Source organism: Ascaphus truei, chromosome 5 (assembly GCF_040206685.1).
Source record: "Ascaphus truei isolate aAscTru1 chromosome 5, aAscTru1.hap1, whole genome shotgun sequence".
Taxonomy (NCBI): Eukaryota; Metazoa; Chordata; class Amphibia; order Anura; family Ascaphidae; genus Ascaphus; species Ascaphus truei.
In genome coordinates, this window is record NC_134487.1 from 52,622,913 (window position 1) to 52,641,060 (window position 18,148).

Genomic DNA, 18,148 nt, shown 5'->3' on the forward strand with positions numbered 1-18,148 from the left:
CCATGAAAATGGCTGCGCGGCTTCACGTTGTTCATGGCAGCCTTTTTCACGGGAGGTGGAGACACGAAAGTTGCAAGAGAATGCCAGGTGACACCGCTGGTAAGCACCCGACAGTGGGAGTTAATAAAAAAAAATTGGGGGGGGGGATTGGTTGGCGCAAGTGCCTTTTTTTTCGGACGAGTGACATTTTTTACAATTTGTCGAGCCCTGCATTTTATTTTATTTATTTATAAAAATATTTTACCAGGAAGTAATACATTGAGAGTTACCTCTCGTTTTCAAGTATGTCCTGGGCACAGAGTAAAACAAATAATACATGGTTACAAATACAGTTACATAAATGAGCAGGGTATACATTATATACAAGACATTGCGTGCACAGTTAAAGAAAATATATATTATGGGCTTATGAAACAGTTACAGACCAGATTAAAATGTGAGACAGCCTTAGATTTGAAAGAACTTAAACTGGTGGTGGATGTGAGAGTCTCTGGTAGGTTGTTCCAGTTTTGGGGTGCACGGTAGGAGAAGGAGGAACGTCCGGATACTTTGTTGAGCGTTGGGACCATGAACAGTCTTTTGGAGTCTGATCTCAGGTGATAAGTGCTGCAAGTGGTAGGGGTGAGGAGCTTGTTCAGGTAGCTGGGTAGCTTGCCCATGAAGAATTTAAAGGCAAGACAGGAAAGGTGAACTTTGCGCCTAGACTCTAGTGTTGACCACGGGAACCGAGATGATAACGAAAACGCAAAAAAGCTTTATTGAGACATATAAAAATATAGCTGTCTCAGAGCAGAGAGCCTCCTCCCACGTGTTTTACGCTGTAGTCGCGCTTTCTCAAGGATTACTGCAAATGCAGATAAATGGCAAATATATAGATATAGAAAACAGTACAAAGCACACCTGAATGTGATGTAACGGAATCAAACCATTAAACAAATAAAACCCGTCTAATGAGAAAAAAAGGGTAAGCGCAATGTAGACAATCCACAGATGTTAACTAAATTGATGTCGCTGTATTATGTCAACAAGTACCATATACACTGCGGTAGGTTCATGATCATTTAACATTCCCTCATAAATGTGTTGAACTGTTGTAATGTAATTTGAAACACTAAGATTACTATAAAATTTGCGTTCAAAATGTCCGACTCGCGCTGAAATGCATGCCCAAAGACGAGAACGACACTGTCTGATTGCCTAAATCTATAATGCGTTGATCCAGCGCCTCCCACTCCTGAACAATAAATAGTTTTACGAATTAGTCTTTTCAGTCCTCTAAGTGAGTATCCTTTATCAGGAAACAAATGTAAACATTTTGGAACATAATTCTTGCTCTGTCTCAAACACTTTATAACGTGCTTATCTTCTTCTCTAAACACCATTTTGTAACTATGCAATTAATGAGGTCATCATGCTGTCACCAATCAATCCCAATTAATACTTATTAGATTATCAAATAATTCTGAAATGTAATCTACCTTGACAGACCTATAATTGCTCAAATGTTCATGAAAATTGTATAGTAAGTTTAGTGTTTCAGATTACATTACACCAGTTTAACACATTTACGAGCAAGAAGGAAAAACTCCTATTTTTTGTTTGATGAACATGAACCTAATGCCATGTATCAAGTACTTGATGACATAATACAGTGACACCAATTTAGTTAACAACGTGTCTACATTGTGCTTTTTATAGTGTTAATCTAAATAACAGACCTACAATTGTGCCATATTTCATGGGTATTCAGCGAGAAATATATAACGATGAAAAACAAAAGGGAATCCCTTTCCTGAACATGGTCCTAAATGTCACTTTTATCTCTGAAAGCACTTCTTCCCATTGTTTTATTTGTTATTTATATGATTATCAAGTGTATTACTGCTGTGAAGCGCTATGTACGTGAATGGTGCTTTATACTGTAAATAAAAGATATACAGTTGGGTCCGGAAATAATTAGACACTGACACAATTTTCATAATTTTGGCTCTGTACGCCACCACAATAGATTTGAAATGAAACAACCGAGATGCAATAGAAGTGCCTAAAATGTACACAATCTGTAGAGCAACACTCACAGCATAGTTATAAGTCTAAGTTATACACAGAAGAACTAGCTATAATTAGCATAACTGCTGCAAGAGTAACTACCCAGAGCATACAGGAGAATGCTGATGAAACAGTGTAAAGGAACACTAAAATAAATCAAAGTATAATATAAGGTAGCTGAAAGCAATTAAATATACCAACAGAAACGCAGTGTACATCCACCACCTAAAAAACAGAACATTAAGAGAAAGGCACAAACAAAATATATAGTATACAGCAAATCACCAATAAATGGTACAGAAAATAATGTGGAGTACAAGACTAACACAGAGGGAGAAAACACTACAGACCTATGGGAACACAAACAGCAAATATAATAGGGGGGTAACGCTATAACTTAGACATATAACTATGCTGTGAGTGTTGCACTACAGATTGTGTACTGATGGCTCTCTGTTTGTGTACATTTTAGGCACACTATTATGTATTAAGGTTTATACCACAGATTGTATACTGGATATGTTGTACTTTCCACCTGTTATCATTGTACAGCTTTATTCTAGATGTGTTGTTAACTAAACTCTTTTAATTTTGAATACTAGTATTTATTTATTTAAGGGTTCTTCGTTACCCCAGTGAGGTGGTTACTGTTGGGCTGAGCTTGTACTGCCGGTGGCGCGACCGATGAAGTCACCTATCGCTATTGCGATGGTTTTAATTTAAGTTTAGGCAACGTCGCTGGCTACAAGACCAGTGACGTTAGAAAGGGGGAAGGCAGAGGGACGGAGAAGCTCTCTGATTGGCCACAAGGGGAGACCGTCGCTGAAAAAATCAAATAAGTGACTACCAGATTTTTGGTAGCACTGTTGCTTGGTCGCGACGTTGCCTGCACTAAAAACACCAACGACGGCGACAATGCATTTGTTTTGACGCAACGTCGTGTCGCCGGCACTATAAGCAGAGCCTTAGAGTGGTGTGGATAACTGGTTTAATTCTGTATACCATTGTTGGAGGAATTAGGGATTCCTCATGTTCACCTGCACTGATTCTCATCTTTACGATTCTTTGCTACTTGCCAAGAGGGTAGTGCTGTTTGTATATATAGGCCTTAATGAATCTTCCCCTGTGTTTTGGCAAATGCAGGCTAGTAATATAGATATGCAACAATACAGAAACTTAAGCACAAATTACCTTACTCCCTCTTATCTCACTAAATTTCATGAATATATTTTCCAGCCCCTCCCTAAAACGCAGCTCCAAATGTTCACACTGTGCAAAAAGTATCCAATGTGATCATTTCAGGCGAGAAAAAACAGCGATATGATTATATGGGTCAGAGCCCTCTTTGCGGTAGATGACGTCACTTATTCCATAACAGAGAAGAGATCCTCAGCACATATGGAAAGAAATAAAAAAAGATAAAAAGAGAACATAGCGTAAAGCCATTTACTGATAAAAGTAAGTAAAAAAACTCACAAGTGTAGGTGATTAAAAGCCTTTAGTGAGTTGAGTATAAAGGTCCCCGAGCCTTCTTTGGGTGTGGTTCTCCTCGTGCTCCACTCTGCTCTCCAGCAATCATCTCTGCCAGCTCCTCGATCGTCACTTCTGCGGTTGTCCATCGGTGTAGAAGGACTACACGGTGCTATCTGGATACAGCTCTCCAAGCGCCCTACGCTTTTCACTGCTGGAAATGCAGTTTCCTCAGGGGGCTCCTAAGTTTGTCCTATTTTCTGTCCCAATTTTTAAAGGGATGCACTGATTGTCACACCTGCTACACAGCCGAGTTCCTGATCGGCCAATCCTTGGCTGCCATGCACAGAAAACGTACTTCAAATGTGGTGCTGGAAAATAATGTGGGCTGGAGATAATTCTCTGCTCCTATTAGGGGCTGCAGAGAAAAGTACTTGTCCTGCTTTTCCTCATGTTTAGAAATGATCAGTTTCTCTCAAATTCTGAAACAAACACAAAATGGCTCCATATTGTCCAATGTGTTGCATCAATTTTAAATATTTATATGCTATTAAATGGGAATGCAGTGGTAATTGTAAAGCTGGTGTTGTTTAAACATTATAAATTATGTCAAATGGTTTTGTCATTAAAATAAATATGTGCTTAAAACTTCCAAATATAAAGTGGTGTTAGTACTTTTCTACAAATCAAGGTATTGGTATATAAAAATGCTCTGGCTTTTGTCCTGATTTTGTTGGGCAGTATTGGGTTAGTCTGTGGCTAGACTGCAAATTCTAGATCAGTGGTTTCCAACCTTTTTTGGGGTAAGGAACCCGGTGTGAAATTCTGAGGAACCCCAACTTTCTCTAACAGCGTGTCTGAGATCAGATGCATTGTAAATTCTCCTGTATTTGGTACAATTTTAAAATTACAGGGAACCCTGGTTGACAAACACTGTTCTATATAAGTAAAAATAAAAAGTCACATAGGCCTACTACTCGAACTTATTTTGTTGACCATTTTCCTCCTGGTTTTCATGGCTCTTTTGGTATTCTTTACACGATGCTACTTATGCCAGCATAACACAACCTTACAAATCAGAATCTCCATTTTTCATCATGGCTGCAAGAAAAGATTAGTGGAATAAATTATTTTAGGAACCCAAATCAGTGATATTTGCAGATACTGATTCACAAAATCAAATTTTACTGGAAAAGTTCTGATTACAGTAAGACTTAATTGAAGTCAATAAGGCAACTAGTAAGAAGTGATCATGTCTGAATAAGTGTGATCCATTAAAAATGAGTGAAACGGACAGGTCTGGATCACACTTTATGGTCCCTAGTAAACAAACCCAAATCACGTTTTCCTTCAATCATAAGCTTCCCTGTACATTCATCTTATTGTTTGATCTCTGGTATAATTAATTACATGTTATGCGTATGTAGCGATTTTCAGCCTCTATTTTACTGGATTTTGTAATGCTTGCTTGATGCCACCTTAACTATAAAAACCAGACAATGCATTGAAATAATGATCAGGAGCTTGTCTTTGCAGGTACTTCTACTGTACACCCATTTGCGGGTTGTTGTGGGCAGCTAAATTGTGAATGAACTGCACCTACTAGTCACAAACACATTTAGCAACATCTGCAGAAGGTGAAAAAGATATATATTTTTAAACATACAGAAAACTACAACCCAACAACTACTCAAAACCTATTGCCATATAAATACTGCCTACAATTTTCAATGGTGGTTCCATAATGAAATGGGTTTTAATATTGTAGCCTTGCAAATGCAGGTCAAAAACCCTAACGGAAAAGCACAATCACACATATAATAGATTATCCAGTATATCACAACATGGATTGTAAACTGGACGGTGTCTGTAAAATACCTGCATAGCGCACACCATACTGTAATTGTGAAGCGATTTGAGTCCTATTTGGAGAAAGCGCCATATGAAATAAAGTTATTATAATGCATTGCTTTTATCACAGACAAGATAGGAACTGAGGGAATCGTGCAATCACAGATCCAAAATACAGTGGCCAGGACTTTGTTATATGAAATAAAAAATCATTTTGATTGTACGCTCTCCTGGTCAGGGATTCTGTTTGCTGCACTTACTGTATTAGGGCTCAATTATACCAAATGCTGCAAGGCGGCAGCGCTGTTCTATGACGTCACCGAGCGCTGCCGCCGAGCAGCATAGTGATTATACCAGGGAGCCGGTGGAGAGCAGGCAAGGAGGCGTGGCTGTGAGCGATTCACCCTCATTGGCTGGAACAGCTCACGTGACGCGGCCGTCACCAGCCAAGAACAAATCTGTAGATCGCGCAAGGAGACAGCCGCCCTGCGGCTCCACGTGGCGCGCACGCCGCAACAGGTATGTGCACTGCTATTGTTTTTTTTTTTTTAAGTTGTTTTTCAGGTGTGCGTTTTCCTGTATAATCATGGCCTTAGAATTCCATGTACTGTAAAGTCTCCATTGTAAAGCACTGCATACATTGTCAGCACTATATAAAAATATACATATCATGCAAGATAATCTAAATATACTTTTCAATAACATTTCTCCAAAATAATGAAATATGTAATGAAGGGTGAAACAGTTTGGGCCTTGTGAGGGGGATGGCAGATGGAGTTGTTTTGTGCAGTTTATATCTAGGGTGACCAGACGGACAGGTTTTTCGGGCTCTGTCCCGCATCCCCCTGGTGAGTGTCAACCGCGCACTTCCCGGCTGCTCATGCGCATGCGCGATCGCCACTTGCCGGCCTCTCTTGCGCATGTGCGACCGGCAAGCTCCGATCGCGTATGCGCACGAGCAGCCGGGAAGCGTCGTTAGCACATGCGTGACATTTGTCCCGGTTTTTGCCGGGACAAATGTGGTCACCCTATTTATATCTAATCAGATACACACAATGTAAAGGAAAAGTGAGGTGTCATAAACCACTTAACATCTGTATTACTCAGATAGTAAGCTCTTTGTGGCAGGGACTCCTTTTCTTATTGTTTTATGTTTGAAGCGCTTATTCCCATTAGATGTTATGATTGTTACGTGTATAAGGCCTCATCCATGGTGGTTGCTTGCTGGCGTAGGCGTGCTGAGGCGCGCTTCCGCTCAGCACTGAGCCCCTAAAGCTGCCATTAGAGCGGCTTTAGTAGGGGCTCGCCTTCGCTTCCGCAAGCGCGCGGAAGCGTAGGTCTTAGAGAAATTTATTTCCCCGCTTGCCGGAGCGCAGGGCCAGTCACGTGAGCGGTTCGCCCAATAAGGGCGAACCAGCTCCGTGACGTCACTGGCCCGCCGCCTGACGGCGTGCAGGGAAAGCACCCGCAAGGCCAGGGAAAGCACCCGCTTTCCCTGAGCCTCAGCGGGAAGCTTGGCCGAGGCCTTAGGCTGCGTCCACGCTAGCGCTGAGCGTGAGGGGCTTGCCATGTTTAGTTCCTGCAATTTAAATTGTCCCGTCCCCACGCACGCTCTCCCAAGTTGGCGCAAAAAAAAAAGAGTTTGAAGCGCGCTCAACATGCCCCCACGCGTGCGCTTGCAAAATAGACAGGACACCCGGCTCTCATGCTTGGAAAGCTGGTGACGTAAACGCTCTCAAGCATGAGCGTGGTCAGCGCCAGCGGGGCCGCAGCCTTAGGGTGAGTCCCCAGTCAGCACTGTGGCACGTGCGCCAGGCGGGTGGGGGGGCGGTGCGTGCACAGCGCTACACCACGATCTGCGGTCTGATGGGAGAGGGAACGTTTGCGACGGGAGGGGGTGTGGCGGTGGGTTTGTGGGGGCGTGGCCATGACATCCCGCAACTGGTTCGCCCTCATTGGCTGAACCGCCGGCGGGGGCGTGGCCACGCCTCCATCGCAAAGTCTGAGTTTAAATTTCACAGCCTGCCTGAAAACCTGTCGCGCACCGCAGGGGAAAGGTGCGCAACAGGGTACTAACTAGGACCGGCCTGACTTGGGGGGGCGGAGGTTGAACGCACAGCGCACGCCTGTAGCAGTCACTGGGACCGCAGCCCAAGGCTGCTCCCACAATGCTGCTTACCGGGCTTGGTGCTATCAGCACAATTTAAATCTGTCCGGCCACACATGCGGCGCACACATACGCTCGCGGTCGCTGGGTGCTTGCCGAGACAGATTCAATTGAATTTGAGGCGCGCTGAGGGGTCACATGACCAATCAGAGCCAGTCACTGTTGGGCCGGGCCACCCCCCCCCCCCCCCCGTGTATTGTCGGCCCGGATCATGTGGCAGCTTGGATCTGAGAGTTGAATGACCTGAGCTCTATAGGGAGGGGGTTGCAACACTTGGCACTAACGCGGTTTAAGCACTTGAGGTGCCTCGGTCCCACACAAGCAGAGGTCCTGAGGCCGGGGGAGCGTGTGACTGTCGCCCTGTCCTTCGCTCACTAGTGGCCGCCCCAGCCCGTCAGTGTCCCGGAAACCCCTGTGGTGAGCGACAGCCATCTGCCAAAGCAAAGTGCTCGCACACGGGCGGGTCCATGTGTGAAGCAGAGGGGAGGGGGATCCAGCGAGCCCGTGGCTCTGTTGCCATCGGAGGACTCTGCCCCCCTGCTAAACTCACACGCCCTGCAACGGACGGCGAAGGCGCCTGAGAAGCGGCCATTTTGAGTACCTTTGACTCGGTGACGTAGCAGCGCGCAGGCCGCGTCCCCCCATCTCATCTCGCCGTCGGACGGAGCGTCGCGGGAACGGGCGGGCAGACAAAGCATCAAACTGATGAATGGGGGGAGAGCGGCGGCTGCTCGGCCTGTAACCAGCGCGCGGCTGCGGGGCGCTGACCGCGAGACCCGACGGCCTCAGGTGAGTGCGGGGCAGCTGCTCGCGAGGCTCTGTGTGTGTGCCCGGGAGGCGTGAGTTCCGGTGTGAGGCGGGGGATCCAGGCCTGCGGAGACAAACACATACATATACACAGCCAGGCCTGCAGAGACACAACCTGACACACACACACACCGGGGGAGGGAGAGACGGGCTTGCGGAGACACACATACACAGCAGGCCTGCGGAGACACAACCTGACACACACACACACACACCGGGGGAGTGAGAGCCAGGCTTGCGGAGACACAACTTGTCACACACACTAAAGATCGGGGGAGCGAGAGCCAGGCATGCGGAGACACATGACACACATACTACATATTGGGGGAGGGAGAGCAAGGCCTGCGGAGACACAATCTGACACACACACACTACAGATCGGCGTACTGACACACATATACACAATTACAGCACAAAACTACAGTGTGAACAGTATCACTGCCACACAGATCTGTACTGACATGATTACAGTGCGCGCAGCACCACAACTACACACAGCACTGCAACATTGATACACAAGTACAGTTTGCACAGCATTGATAACATGCACTTGCACACCATGGCGCACATATGCATTGCATGCAAGAACAGACCACAACCACACATTGACAGTCACACCATTACACTTTGTACAGCCATGCACAGGTATGTTGCTTTTTGCGCCCACGAGATAAACAGTATAACCTTGCACTAGTACATAACTGGACATACATACGAGAGGTAACTCAATGTATTACTTCCTGGTAAAACATTTGATAAATAAATACACTCGGCACACATACACAATTAAACTATGCACTGGCACACAACACTTTACACACCCCACAACCATGCACTAATATGTAACAATATAATGACTATTCAATCACTGGCACACACATATATTTACACAAACCACTTACTGACATACAGATGAGCTGCTATTCATTTAGACAGTAGCTAATAACACATCACAAAACAACAAATTTAACACAGCATCACCACACAGCTACTTGTTTTGCACTCACATGGGGATGAGTGGTGTCAGACCTGTTAAAGGTGCAATCTCAGGGGACTGGACAGAGAACCATTTACAAAGAACTTGTCTATGCACATAAAACCATATTCGTAGCAAATATTTGTCTGCTTTAATTTTTATTTGAACATTATTTACATGCTGAATTTCCTCTCGGCCTCTGTGTTGAGGAGCTGTTTGGCAATCAAGTATTTTCTTTACCTTTACCTCACCTTGTCCTTATGAGAGCCAATAAAGATAAGGGGACTGGTGAGAAGGGGGCTTTTGTTGTGTAGGCACTTGCTCAACACACACTGACTGACATCAGACAAAAGGGAGTAGCTAGAGTAATATTAACCTCTCCCAGGTCTCGGCTCACATTGTTTACAAAGTAACGTAAACAAATATTGAAAAATACTTTTAGGTGTCAGATTTTCGTAAAATGTAAAATTGGCTCCATGTAACCCCTTAAACATAGCAGATGCATTAGTTCTCTGGTCCTAGGAGGAATTGCTCTGTTAAACTGACTTTTTATTTGATGCCTTCAATGGACTTGCTTAACTGAAAAAGAAATGTCTGACCCCCACAACACAACCACAACACATGGGCATAGTTGCTAACCACACACTCTTCATATACATTGTGTAGAGGTGACTGTACAAGCACAGCTTAAACAAGTGTACATCCCATATTTAGTCACACAACCTTTTTATATTTGTAGCTGCACACAGTATGTCTGTTGGGTCTGATTCGTGTTGGCTAGACCAGGTATGCACCCAGTGTTTCTGTCTGATCCCAGCCAAGGCCTCTTCTTTTGTTTGTCTTGTTCAGGGGGTGGGAACACACTGCTCAGGAGACATCTTTATGTTCAGCTAGGTCACTATCCAGGTCTTTTGAGAGGAAATGACCGCTATGGGTGGGGATTTGTCCTTTAATCTTTAACCCTTTCACCTTTAACGCAATCGTTTTGTGGCTGTTTCCGACACATTAGAAGCTGCATAGGCTTGTTGACGGTGCAATTGCTTATAGTCTTTAAACCTTACGAAGTGGAAGAGCCATCTGTCTGAAATTCCCTAATGCATGGGATAGAAAAACATCACACAATAAAATTAGATTAAGCTAAAATTCAAGTCGAAAGGTGTTATTGCCCAAACTTACAAAAGGAGTGCAAATAAACGTGAGGATGATGCTAGGAGTTTCTGGGAGGAGAAAATATAATTCTGGAATTTGCTTGCTACGTTTGCAGCAAATAAACATAGCACTTGTGGTGCATTTGCATGTCTGACAGATCAGCAACCCTGCCTTTCCCCATTATCTCTAAGGCTGCGTCCCCCGTGCCGTGGACCGTGCGCATGCTTGCGAGTGGTGACGTCACCAACTCTCCAAGCATGATCGTTTGGAGTGTTCTGCAACTTTTCCAGTGAGCGGGGGGCGTGGCCGAAACAGTGACTGGCGCTGATTGGCTGAGGTCATGTGACCCCTCAGCGCGCCTCAGTCAATTTAATTTGTCTCGGCAAGCGCCCAGCACCCGCGAGCGTACGGGCGCGCACGTGCTGCGTTGGCGTGGCCGGACAGACTTAAATTGATTGTGCTGACCTAACCAAGTGCGGTCAATGTGGACGCAGCCTTACCATACAATGCTTCAACTGCAGCCAGGGATTTTGGGTAATGACATGCAAATGAGCACTCGCAGTGTGTCACTTTCCTTATCTATTTTAACATGGGAGCCTATAAGCGTATACCCGTCATATTACACTGCTTTCCATCACAGCATGGGTTAATAAAGTGCATAACCAGTAAAGGATTGGTAATCTATAAAACTAAACAAAAGTTTGTCAAATCAACGTTTAAAAAATCGGTTAGTACATATATTTGCCTGTTTTGTTAAATATTTAGTGCAGGGTTGGGCAATGAGATTTTCACGACAATATTAAGGAATTTGTGATGCACATTTTTATCAAAAGGAAAAACACATTATCTGTATTCAATTTAGAAGCGTATACAAGCAAGAAGTAATAAGTCAAACGTGATTTATAAAGGTATGGTTCTGTTTGAGATTTTACCTTTTTCCTAATTCTTGTGGAAAAACGAGACTAGCAAGAAATGGGTTTTGTATTTATCTGTTGACGTTTAGAAACTCCTAGGACTGAGTGATTTATCTGTCTTTTTTTTCTTTTACATTACATAGCTTTAAGGACATTATTTTTGTACAATAAATCTCTACTGGGGAAAAAATTGCTGCATTTATGTTCTTCTGTAAACCTCCCTCCGTTTCTTGTGAAACATTGTTCTACGTTTGTTTTGAGAGCTACCTGTTTTGAGGGCTACTGCTGTTGAATAGTTTCTATTTTGATGTGTTCTGGGCCGTTCCAAATGATAGCATTTTTTGTTAATGCTAAAAAAGTGACAAGTATAATTTTTCTTCTGACCTAATGAAGTAGTGATTTTAAGGTGTTTGTGTCGTAGATCGTCTCACAGATCAGGGGTGCGCAAACTTTACCCGCGGCTCCCCCCCACCCTCCGCCTGCTCTCCCCCCCAACCCCCCTCTCCTTACCTTGTCTGCAGCGCTGGGTCACGTGAAATGACGCCGCGTTGCCATGGCGACTTGTCCCTGAAGACAAGGTAAGGGACGTTGCAGAGGCCTCACACGATCCCCCGACATTTAATTATATGCCTTGGGGGAAAGCATGGGGCCTCTGCAACCGCCGCTCACCTCGGTCATAGATTATAGTGGAAAAATCCACTAAAATTGGTGTGGTGTATGAACTGCAAAGGAATTGGGAATAGAAGAATGGTAACAGGCACTACAGGCGCAGAAACATTGACCTGTGTAATAAATACTTAATTTTTTCACAAGACCTGGAGTGCCTGCTACCATTTATCTATAGATCTATTTGTAGATATAGATATATTTCCGTTGACTTTCCTCAGGGGTAAAACATCTGTCTGTCACTATCCTCCTTGATTGCTACTTTCCCCCCATGGTTGGGGTGCCTTTTTATTAGACCAGCATGCAAGCTCTTTGTAGATGTTAGCCCATGTTCACACTACACGTCTGTCCTTCAGAAATGATGGGAGTGGTTGTGATCTAAGAATCTTAAGTACAAATGGCACATATGAAGAAAAAAATATTATTCAATTAAGGACATTTGTCTTGCATATTTTTTACCCCCCTAAGAGCAATGTGGAAACAAATGGTATATTTGGTACGCTCACCCAGTACAACAAATGAACTTTTACTGGAATGCTATTGAAGTGGGAACATGTGAGCTAAAAGCAACAAACCCAAGGACCACCTTCTAATGGTTTTAGCTTCCGTCCCACCTTCTCCCAGGCGATCTGCTAATACAGGGGTGGCCAACTTCAGTCCTCAAGGGCCACCAACAGGCCAAGTTTTATGGCTATCCCTGCTTCAGAATATGCTGGAGGGCAAGGGAGAAGGTGGAAGCTCTTGCTACAGTCTGTGTGGTTGAAATGGTGCTAGGAGCTACAAATTGTAAGATAAATATTCTAGGGATTATCCTTACAGAACCCTTACTACTACTGCCTAACTATACCCAGGTGTTCGTACCACCGTCCATAGTAGTTATCACCTCAGTTTTAGCTGGGTTCTTACGATATTTACTCAAGTTTTTAAATTTTGTGTTGTCTACACGTCAGTGCTTGTGTTTTTTTTTTTATCATAATAAAGGTTAAGTTTTTAATAACTACACCAGTTCATTCACTACCTGTTTTGAGTGCTGCTGTATAGGAGCTCTTTTTTCTTGCTTTTGCAAGTATGTGTTTACTCCATATACCTGCTTCAGCACAGGTGGCTTAAAGGCATTTAAGTTTACAAATCAGTCTTCGTCCATGAAAATGAAAGCGAAAGGCAAGAGGAATCCAGCTCAGTGGACATGGTCAAATATGATTCAATTAGAAGTTGCTGGTCAAGCTTGTTATACTTTGGCCAAAATATGTAACCAAAACTCAAACTTAAAGGAAATATTAGAATAGTTAAATATTTGCCATCTTTTATTGTCACGGGAGACCAGGTAATTTACACCTTCCTTTTTTTTTTTTTTTTACCGGGATCATTCACTGAGCAAAACGTGTTAATGAAATAAATTAAAGTTTATTCACACAAATTCGCTTACACACAATGGAACCCAAAATACAGACAAAAAGACACACTTACTGGGGTTCTGGGGGCGAAAACTAGACTTTCCTGGGTGCAGGGAACTCCAAATAAGTTTTACCCTGACCGGGACTTAGCCCGGAATCTCCTGGCTCCCAAATCGGTGTGATGTTCCACACACCACCGCTCCCTTCTCTTCTGAGAACTTGGACTTTCTTGACCGCGAGTTATCCCAAATCTCATGGAACTCAAATCGGCCTCAAATCCCAGCCACGTCCACTACGTTCGATTTTGAGAACTTGGCTGCTAAAGTCGGGACTTAGAATCTGGCAGGCAGGCTTTTCTGACTTGAAATCAAAGCCGGTTGCTCTGCTATTCGCGCAAGAGCAACTTTGAAAAGCCCGCCCGCGCTCTTACTACTGGGAATCTCAAATATCATTGGCTCACAGATTATTTATAGTATTGAGATTCATTCACGAAACTAAGCAGCCAATCATCACATGGGAACTTTCCCAGCAGCCAATCAGAGCCAACCCGGGTCAGTAAGAAAAATGAAATTGCCAGGGGACATGCGCAAGTTTGCCACCTCCGTCCCTGGCTATCTCAATGCCACCCGCTGGGTCAGACTCCACTAGATCTGGCAGAGCAAATGGCAGCCCAGACGACTGCCATTGTTCTCCGGACCTGGGTACTTGAGCCCTTCCCTGTCACCCAATTCCTTTTTTCACCTCTGGCTACGTTGAACACCGATGTCCATCAGACTTACTGGCGTCTATGGGTTAGCCCTAGCAGCCTGCCTGGACTTCCGTTCTGAAAATCCCAAGCACATTACAGGACATTACAGTATATTAATAAAGTATAGTTTAATACACTCCTAAGGCTCAGTCCATGGTGTGGGAGACCGCGCGGAGGCGTCCGCACGGGGCGCGATCAGATTGCCATAAGGCATTGATCGCACCCATAGACTTGGCAGAGGCGGGAGGGGGCACGCGTTGCACAAGAAAGCAGTTGAAACTGATTTCTTGGTGTGACACGCAGGTCACATGAGCGGTTTGCCCAATGAGGGCGAACCACCTCTGTGACGCCCTTAGGAGTGCCCCCCACGGCCCGTCGACCATAGCCAGGGAGAGCACCGGCTTTCCCACAGCCTCCGCACGCCTCAGCGCGGGCGAAGGCAACATGGCCCGGGCCAAAGTCTCTGAGTATGGGGAATAGAATAGGAAATATGTTCTTTTATTCCTATCAGCCTTATTCCCAATACACTATCTTTTGGGATTTAGGCTGGACACGAAGCGTCCCCACACAACCTTATTTATAAAGTTGGGGCACCCACAAACCCAGTACAGGATCTGGGCACTACCTGGGGTACCCCCCTTAACCTAGGGATCCCCTCAGCTACAGGGACACTTATTCATCCCTGTGCCCCATTAACCTTTCTGAGCTATGCTGACGCAGAGTACCCTAGTGGTGAGTCGCGCTTTCGTTTCCAAGGGGAGATATTGCCGGCACAATGTGCGTACATGTGTCTGAGAATCAGGCATGATTCCCGGGTATATTTTTAGGGGAAACGACAACTCCGGATCCCAACTACCTAGCCAAATTCTGACAACAATTCCTCTGCAAAACCCTCCTTGAAACTCATCTCCTAGCAATCCCTACTCACTGGCATGCCTGGAAAGGTAAAAACACAAAAAATACTTTAAATACATACAACATTTGAAAATAGTACACTTATACATGGATCAGAGGTAACCAAAACGGGCTTAACCTGTATTTGAGAGCCTGGTTACCCCCTACTGTTACATTTATGCAGCATGATTCTTTATAAGAAGAAAGTCTAGGTAATGGTGAAAGGTTGGCTCTTCATGATTTTGATTGTGTATTATAATAATAGCATGTTCATGTATAGCGCTGCTAGTTTTATGTAGCGCATTACAGAGACATTTTGCAGGCCCTGTAGAGCTAAAAATCTGTTTTTGGTGCCTGAGGCACAGGGAGATAAAGTGACTTGCCCAAGGTCTCAAGGAGCCGACACCGGGAATTGAACCAGTTCCCTGGTTGCTGCAAACTCAGTGCCAGAACATTGTCTTTACTCACCGAGCCACTCCTCTCGTATTGATCTTGTGTGTTTAGCTTTTTTGATACCACCTCAACAGCATTCCACGAAATTATAAACAGAGTATTGTTGTACTCTGTGAGTTTCCCATAACATTTGGAACGGGATTAATATTCCATGTACCTGCATATACATTCTCTGAGGAAAGGGAATGATTCATTGTGACCTGCTGTGTCTTGAGTTGGATGGTAGGATACGGCGGAACCAGACCGACAAGAGAGCACTTGAAGCATTGAACTTGACGCGCATGTGCACCTGAATATTAAAGCTGCAGATAATGTCCTGGGGCAAAAAACACCCCTCCCCCTCTCAAGAAAACCAAATGCGAAGCACTGTCTAATTAAAGAACAAAGGATTACAGTCCCAGTGCACAAATTATTCGTGTTTTTTGTGGGGAGGTTTGGTCCGAAAGCTCTACTGCCCTTTGACCCAAATGAAGATAAAATGAAGTTGCCTTGTAAGTGAGTGTGTGGGGTTTATTTTTTTAAAATATATAATACAAGTAGGTTTGTATTAGTGCATTCCATCTTTGTTTTTTGCTTTGCGTTACTGTGGCGTTATTATAGGGGCCAGGCCATGCGGTCACAAAATAATTGATTGTGTATATGTATATGCATTTGTATTTTTATTAAAATAAAGAGAATTTTTATTCAAATTAATGGACCTCCATGCCAGTGTGACTTGAAGATCCAGCAGAGAACTAAAATAGTGATTCCAGGCTTACGTGGGCACCAGAGACGGCACAAAAGGTGAATAATAACGCTTACATGTGCAGGGCTTTTTCAGATTATTTTAGTTTTGCTTTGTTGGGAGGAAGGGAAGGACAAAATAGAAAATGTGCTATTTTTTGTTATATAAAATTCTTAGTGTCACGGGAGGCCAGGCAAAATTCATCTTTATACAGGGATCTTGTCATTGAGCACAGCCAATAAGTAAAATAAATTGTAATTTATTCCATAGAAATAGGCAAATACACATTGAATTACAATAGACAGAAAAAGATACACTTACTGGGGATCTGGGGTTGTCAAACTGACTTTCCTAGTCAAAATAAAGTCTTTAAAACAGTCCAGTGCTGAAGTGGGGACGTAGAATACATTCCAGTTTAAAAAGTCCTGCAGCCTTTTTCCTTGCAATTGTAGCAAGGCATCAACGGGTCCGACCCGACCCGTTCTTGCCCTTATGGCAAATTGGACTTCCGGAATCTTGGCACAAACATTGCACCCCTTGGAATCACTGGGAAAACCCTATCTTAGGAATCTCTGGGGAATCTGCTAAGTCAGAGTTTTTAAAACCTGGTATTCATTTCCAGAAACACTGCAGCCCAATCAAAAACCTTAGCAAATCCCCTAGCAACCAATCTGAGGCGACTAGACTGGGTATCCCAAACACCTGAGTGTTCCCAGGGTCCGGCAAAGTATTCTTCTCTGCCCCTTTGCCCCCTACGGTGCGAGGCTCCACTCGGTCTAGGCCACATGGACCCTGTCAGCTGAGGATGTGGGTGCTCCACTTAGCCCTTCTTGCTAACAAATGGTCCACATCTCTAGCCATCTGGTGTCCCTTTCATCTAGGACCCAGGGTTAGGAGAGGGAAGACCCTGCTTTGTTTCATGGATACAGTATATAACATTTTAAAACATGCCAGCTTTAATAACCTATACAGCTCAACCCCCCTTATAAAGCTGTGCTTGGGGGTCCAAAGAATCACATTGCGTTATAAGCGGATCGCGTTAGAAATAATGTACAATTGTATGCATTGTACAATAAAGTTTTTAAGGTACCAATAATCGTGTTGTAAAGTATTCATAAATACGAAATTTGGGAGCCAGTCTTGCATAGCGTAATAAGCGGATTCGCGTTGTAACGGGGTTGAGCTGTACTTTTCTATTCTTCTTTTATTAAAATGTGCCAAGTTTATTTGGGGTGTTAGAGTGAAACCTTGAACAGTGTTTTTTCTCCCACTAGTCATATTTCTTGACACTCAATAAATAAACTTATTTTAATAAAAATCTGCTTAGCCTTATCTTAATAAAACCCTCTCCGTTTTTTTATTTTTTGGCTGGAGTAAATCCTAAACTGCTTATCCCTGAGTTAGGGTGACCTGGGTAAGAACTGGGCACCCCCTCATTACACTGGGGGCCACATTAACCCCTTCATGCCCCATTTACCGGTTCTGGTCTATGCTGAAGCAGGACCTCCTAGTGGTAAGTCGCAAGAATGCTTTTCATGGTAGGGTTTTGACCGGAGCACTGCGCTTCAATGTAGCCGGGAATCTAACCTGAATCGTGGGTACATTTTTGGGGTCTCCAGTAACTTTGGAACCCCGCTAAATAGACGCAATCTGAAAGAAATGTCTCCGTCAAACCTACCCTGAATCTCAAAGCCTAGAAATCTACTGGTCCCAGCATCCCAGGAACGGCAGAACACAGAAAAATCTTTGTTGCATAATTTGTACACAGTCACAGTAATGCATGCACAATACCCGGGTCCAAGAGTAGGACTCCCAAAACACAGTTCAGGGGCAACCAGGTGGGCTTAACCTTTATTATAAAGCCTGGTTACCCCCTCCCCGTCACA

At 44.1% G+C, this 18,148-nt stretch overlaps 2 protein-coding genes across 10 annotated transcripts in view; one reads left to right on the forward strand and one right to left on the reverse strand.

The window, feature by feature from the left end:
- BRD1 (bromodomain containing 1) overlaps nucleotides 1-8,344 on the reverse strand; it is a 59,615-nt gene extending 51,271 nt beyond the window's left edge. For 5 of the 8 annotated variants that reach the window (XM_075599811.1, XM_075599810.1, XM_075599809.1 and 2 more), the window contains exons 1-2: nucleotides 8,139-8,343; nucleotides 3,526-4,620 (exon numbers count right to left, since the gene is read on the reverse strand). In XM_075599811.1, the coding sequence (XP_075455926.1) occupies nucleotides 3,526-3,668 (143 nt within the window). In that variant the 5' untranslated portion in view covers nucleotides 3,669-4,620; nucleotides 8,139-8,343. Of the gene's footprint in view, nucleotides 1-3,525; nucleotides 5,625-8,138 lie in introns of those variants that run through there. The other 3 variants (XM_075599814.1, XM_075599812.1, XM_075599803.1) reach the window with 2 other exon arrangements.
- Nucleotides 7,904-18,148, forward strand: part of ZBED4 (zinc finger BED-type containing 4) — a 34,213-nt gene continuing 23,968 nt past the window's right edge. For both annotated transcript variants that reach the window (XM_075599816.1, XM_075599818.1), the window contains exon 1: nucleotides 7,904-8,326. The gene's annotated coding sequence lies outside the window, so the exon portion shown is untranslated. The remainder of the gene's footprint in view (nucleotides 8,327-18,148) is intronic.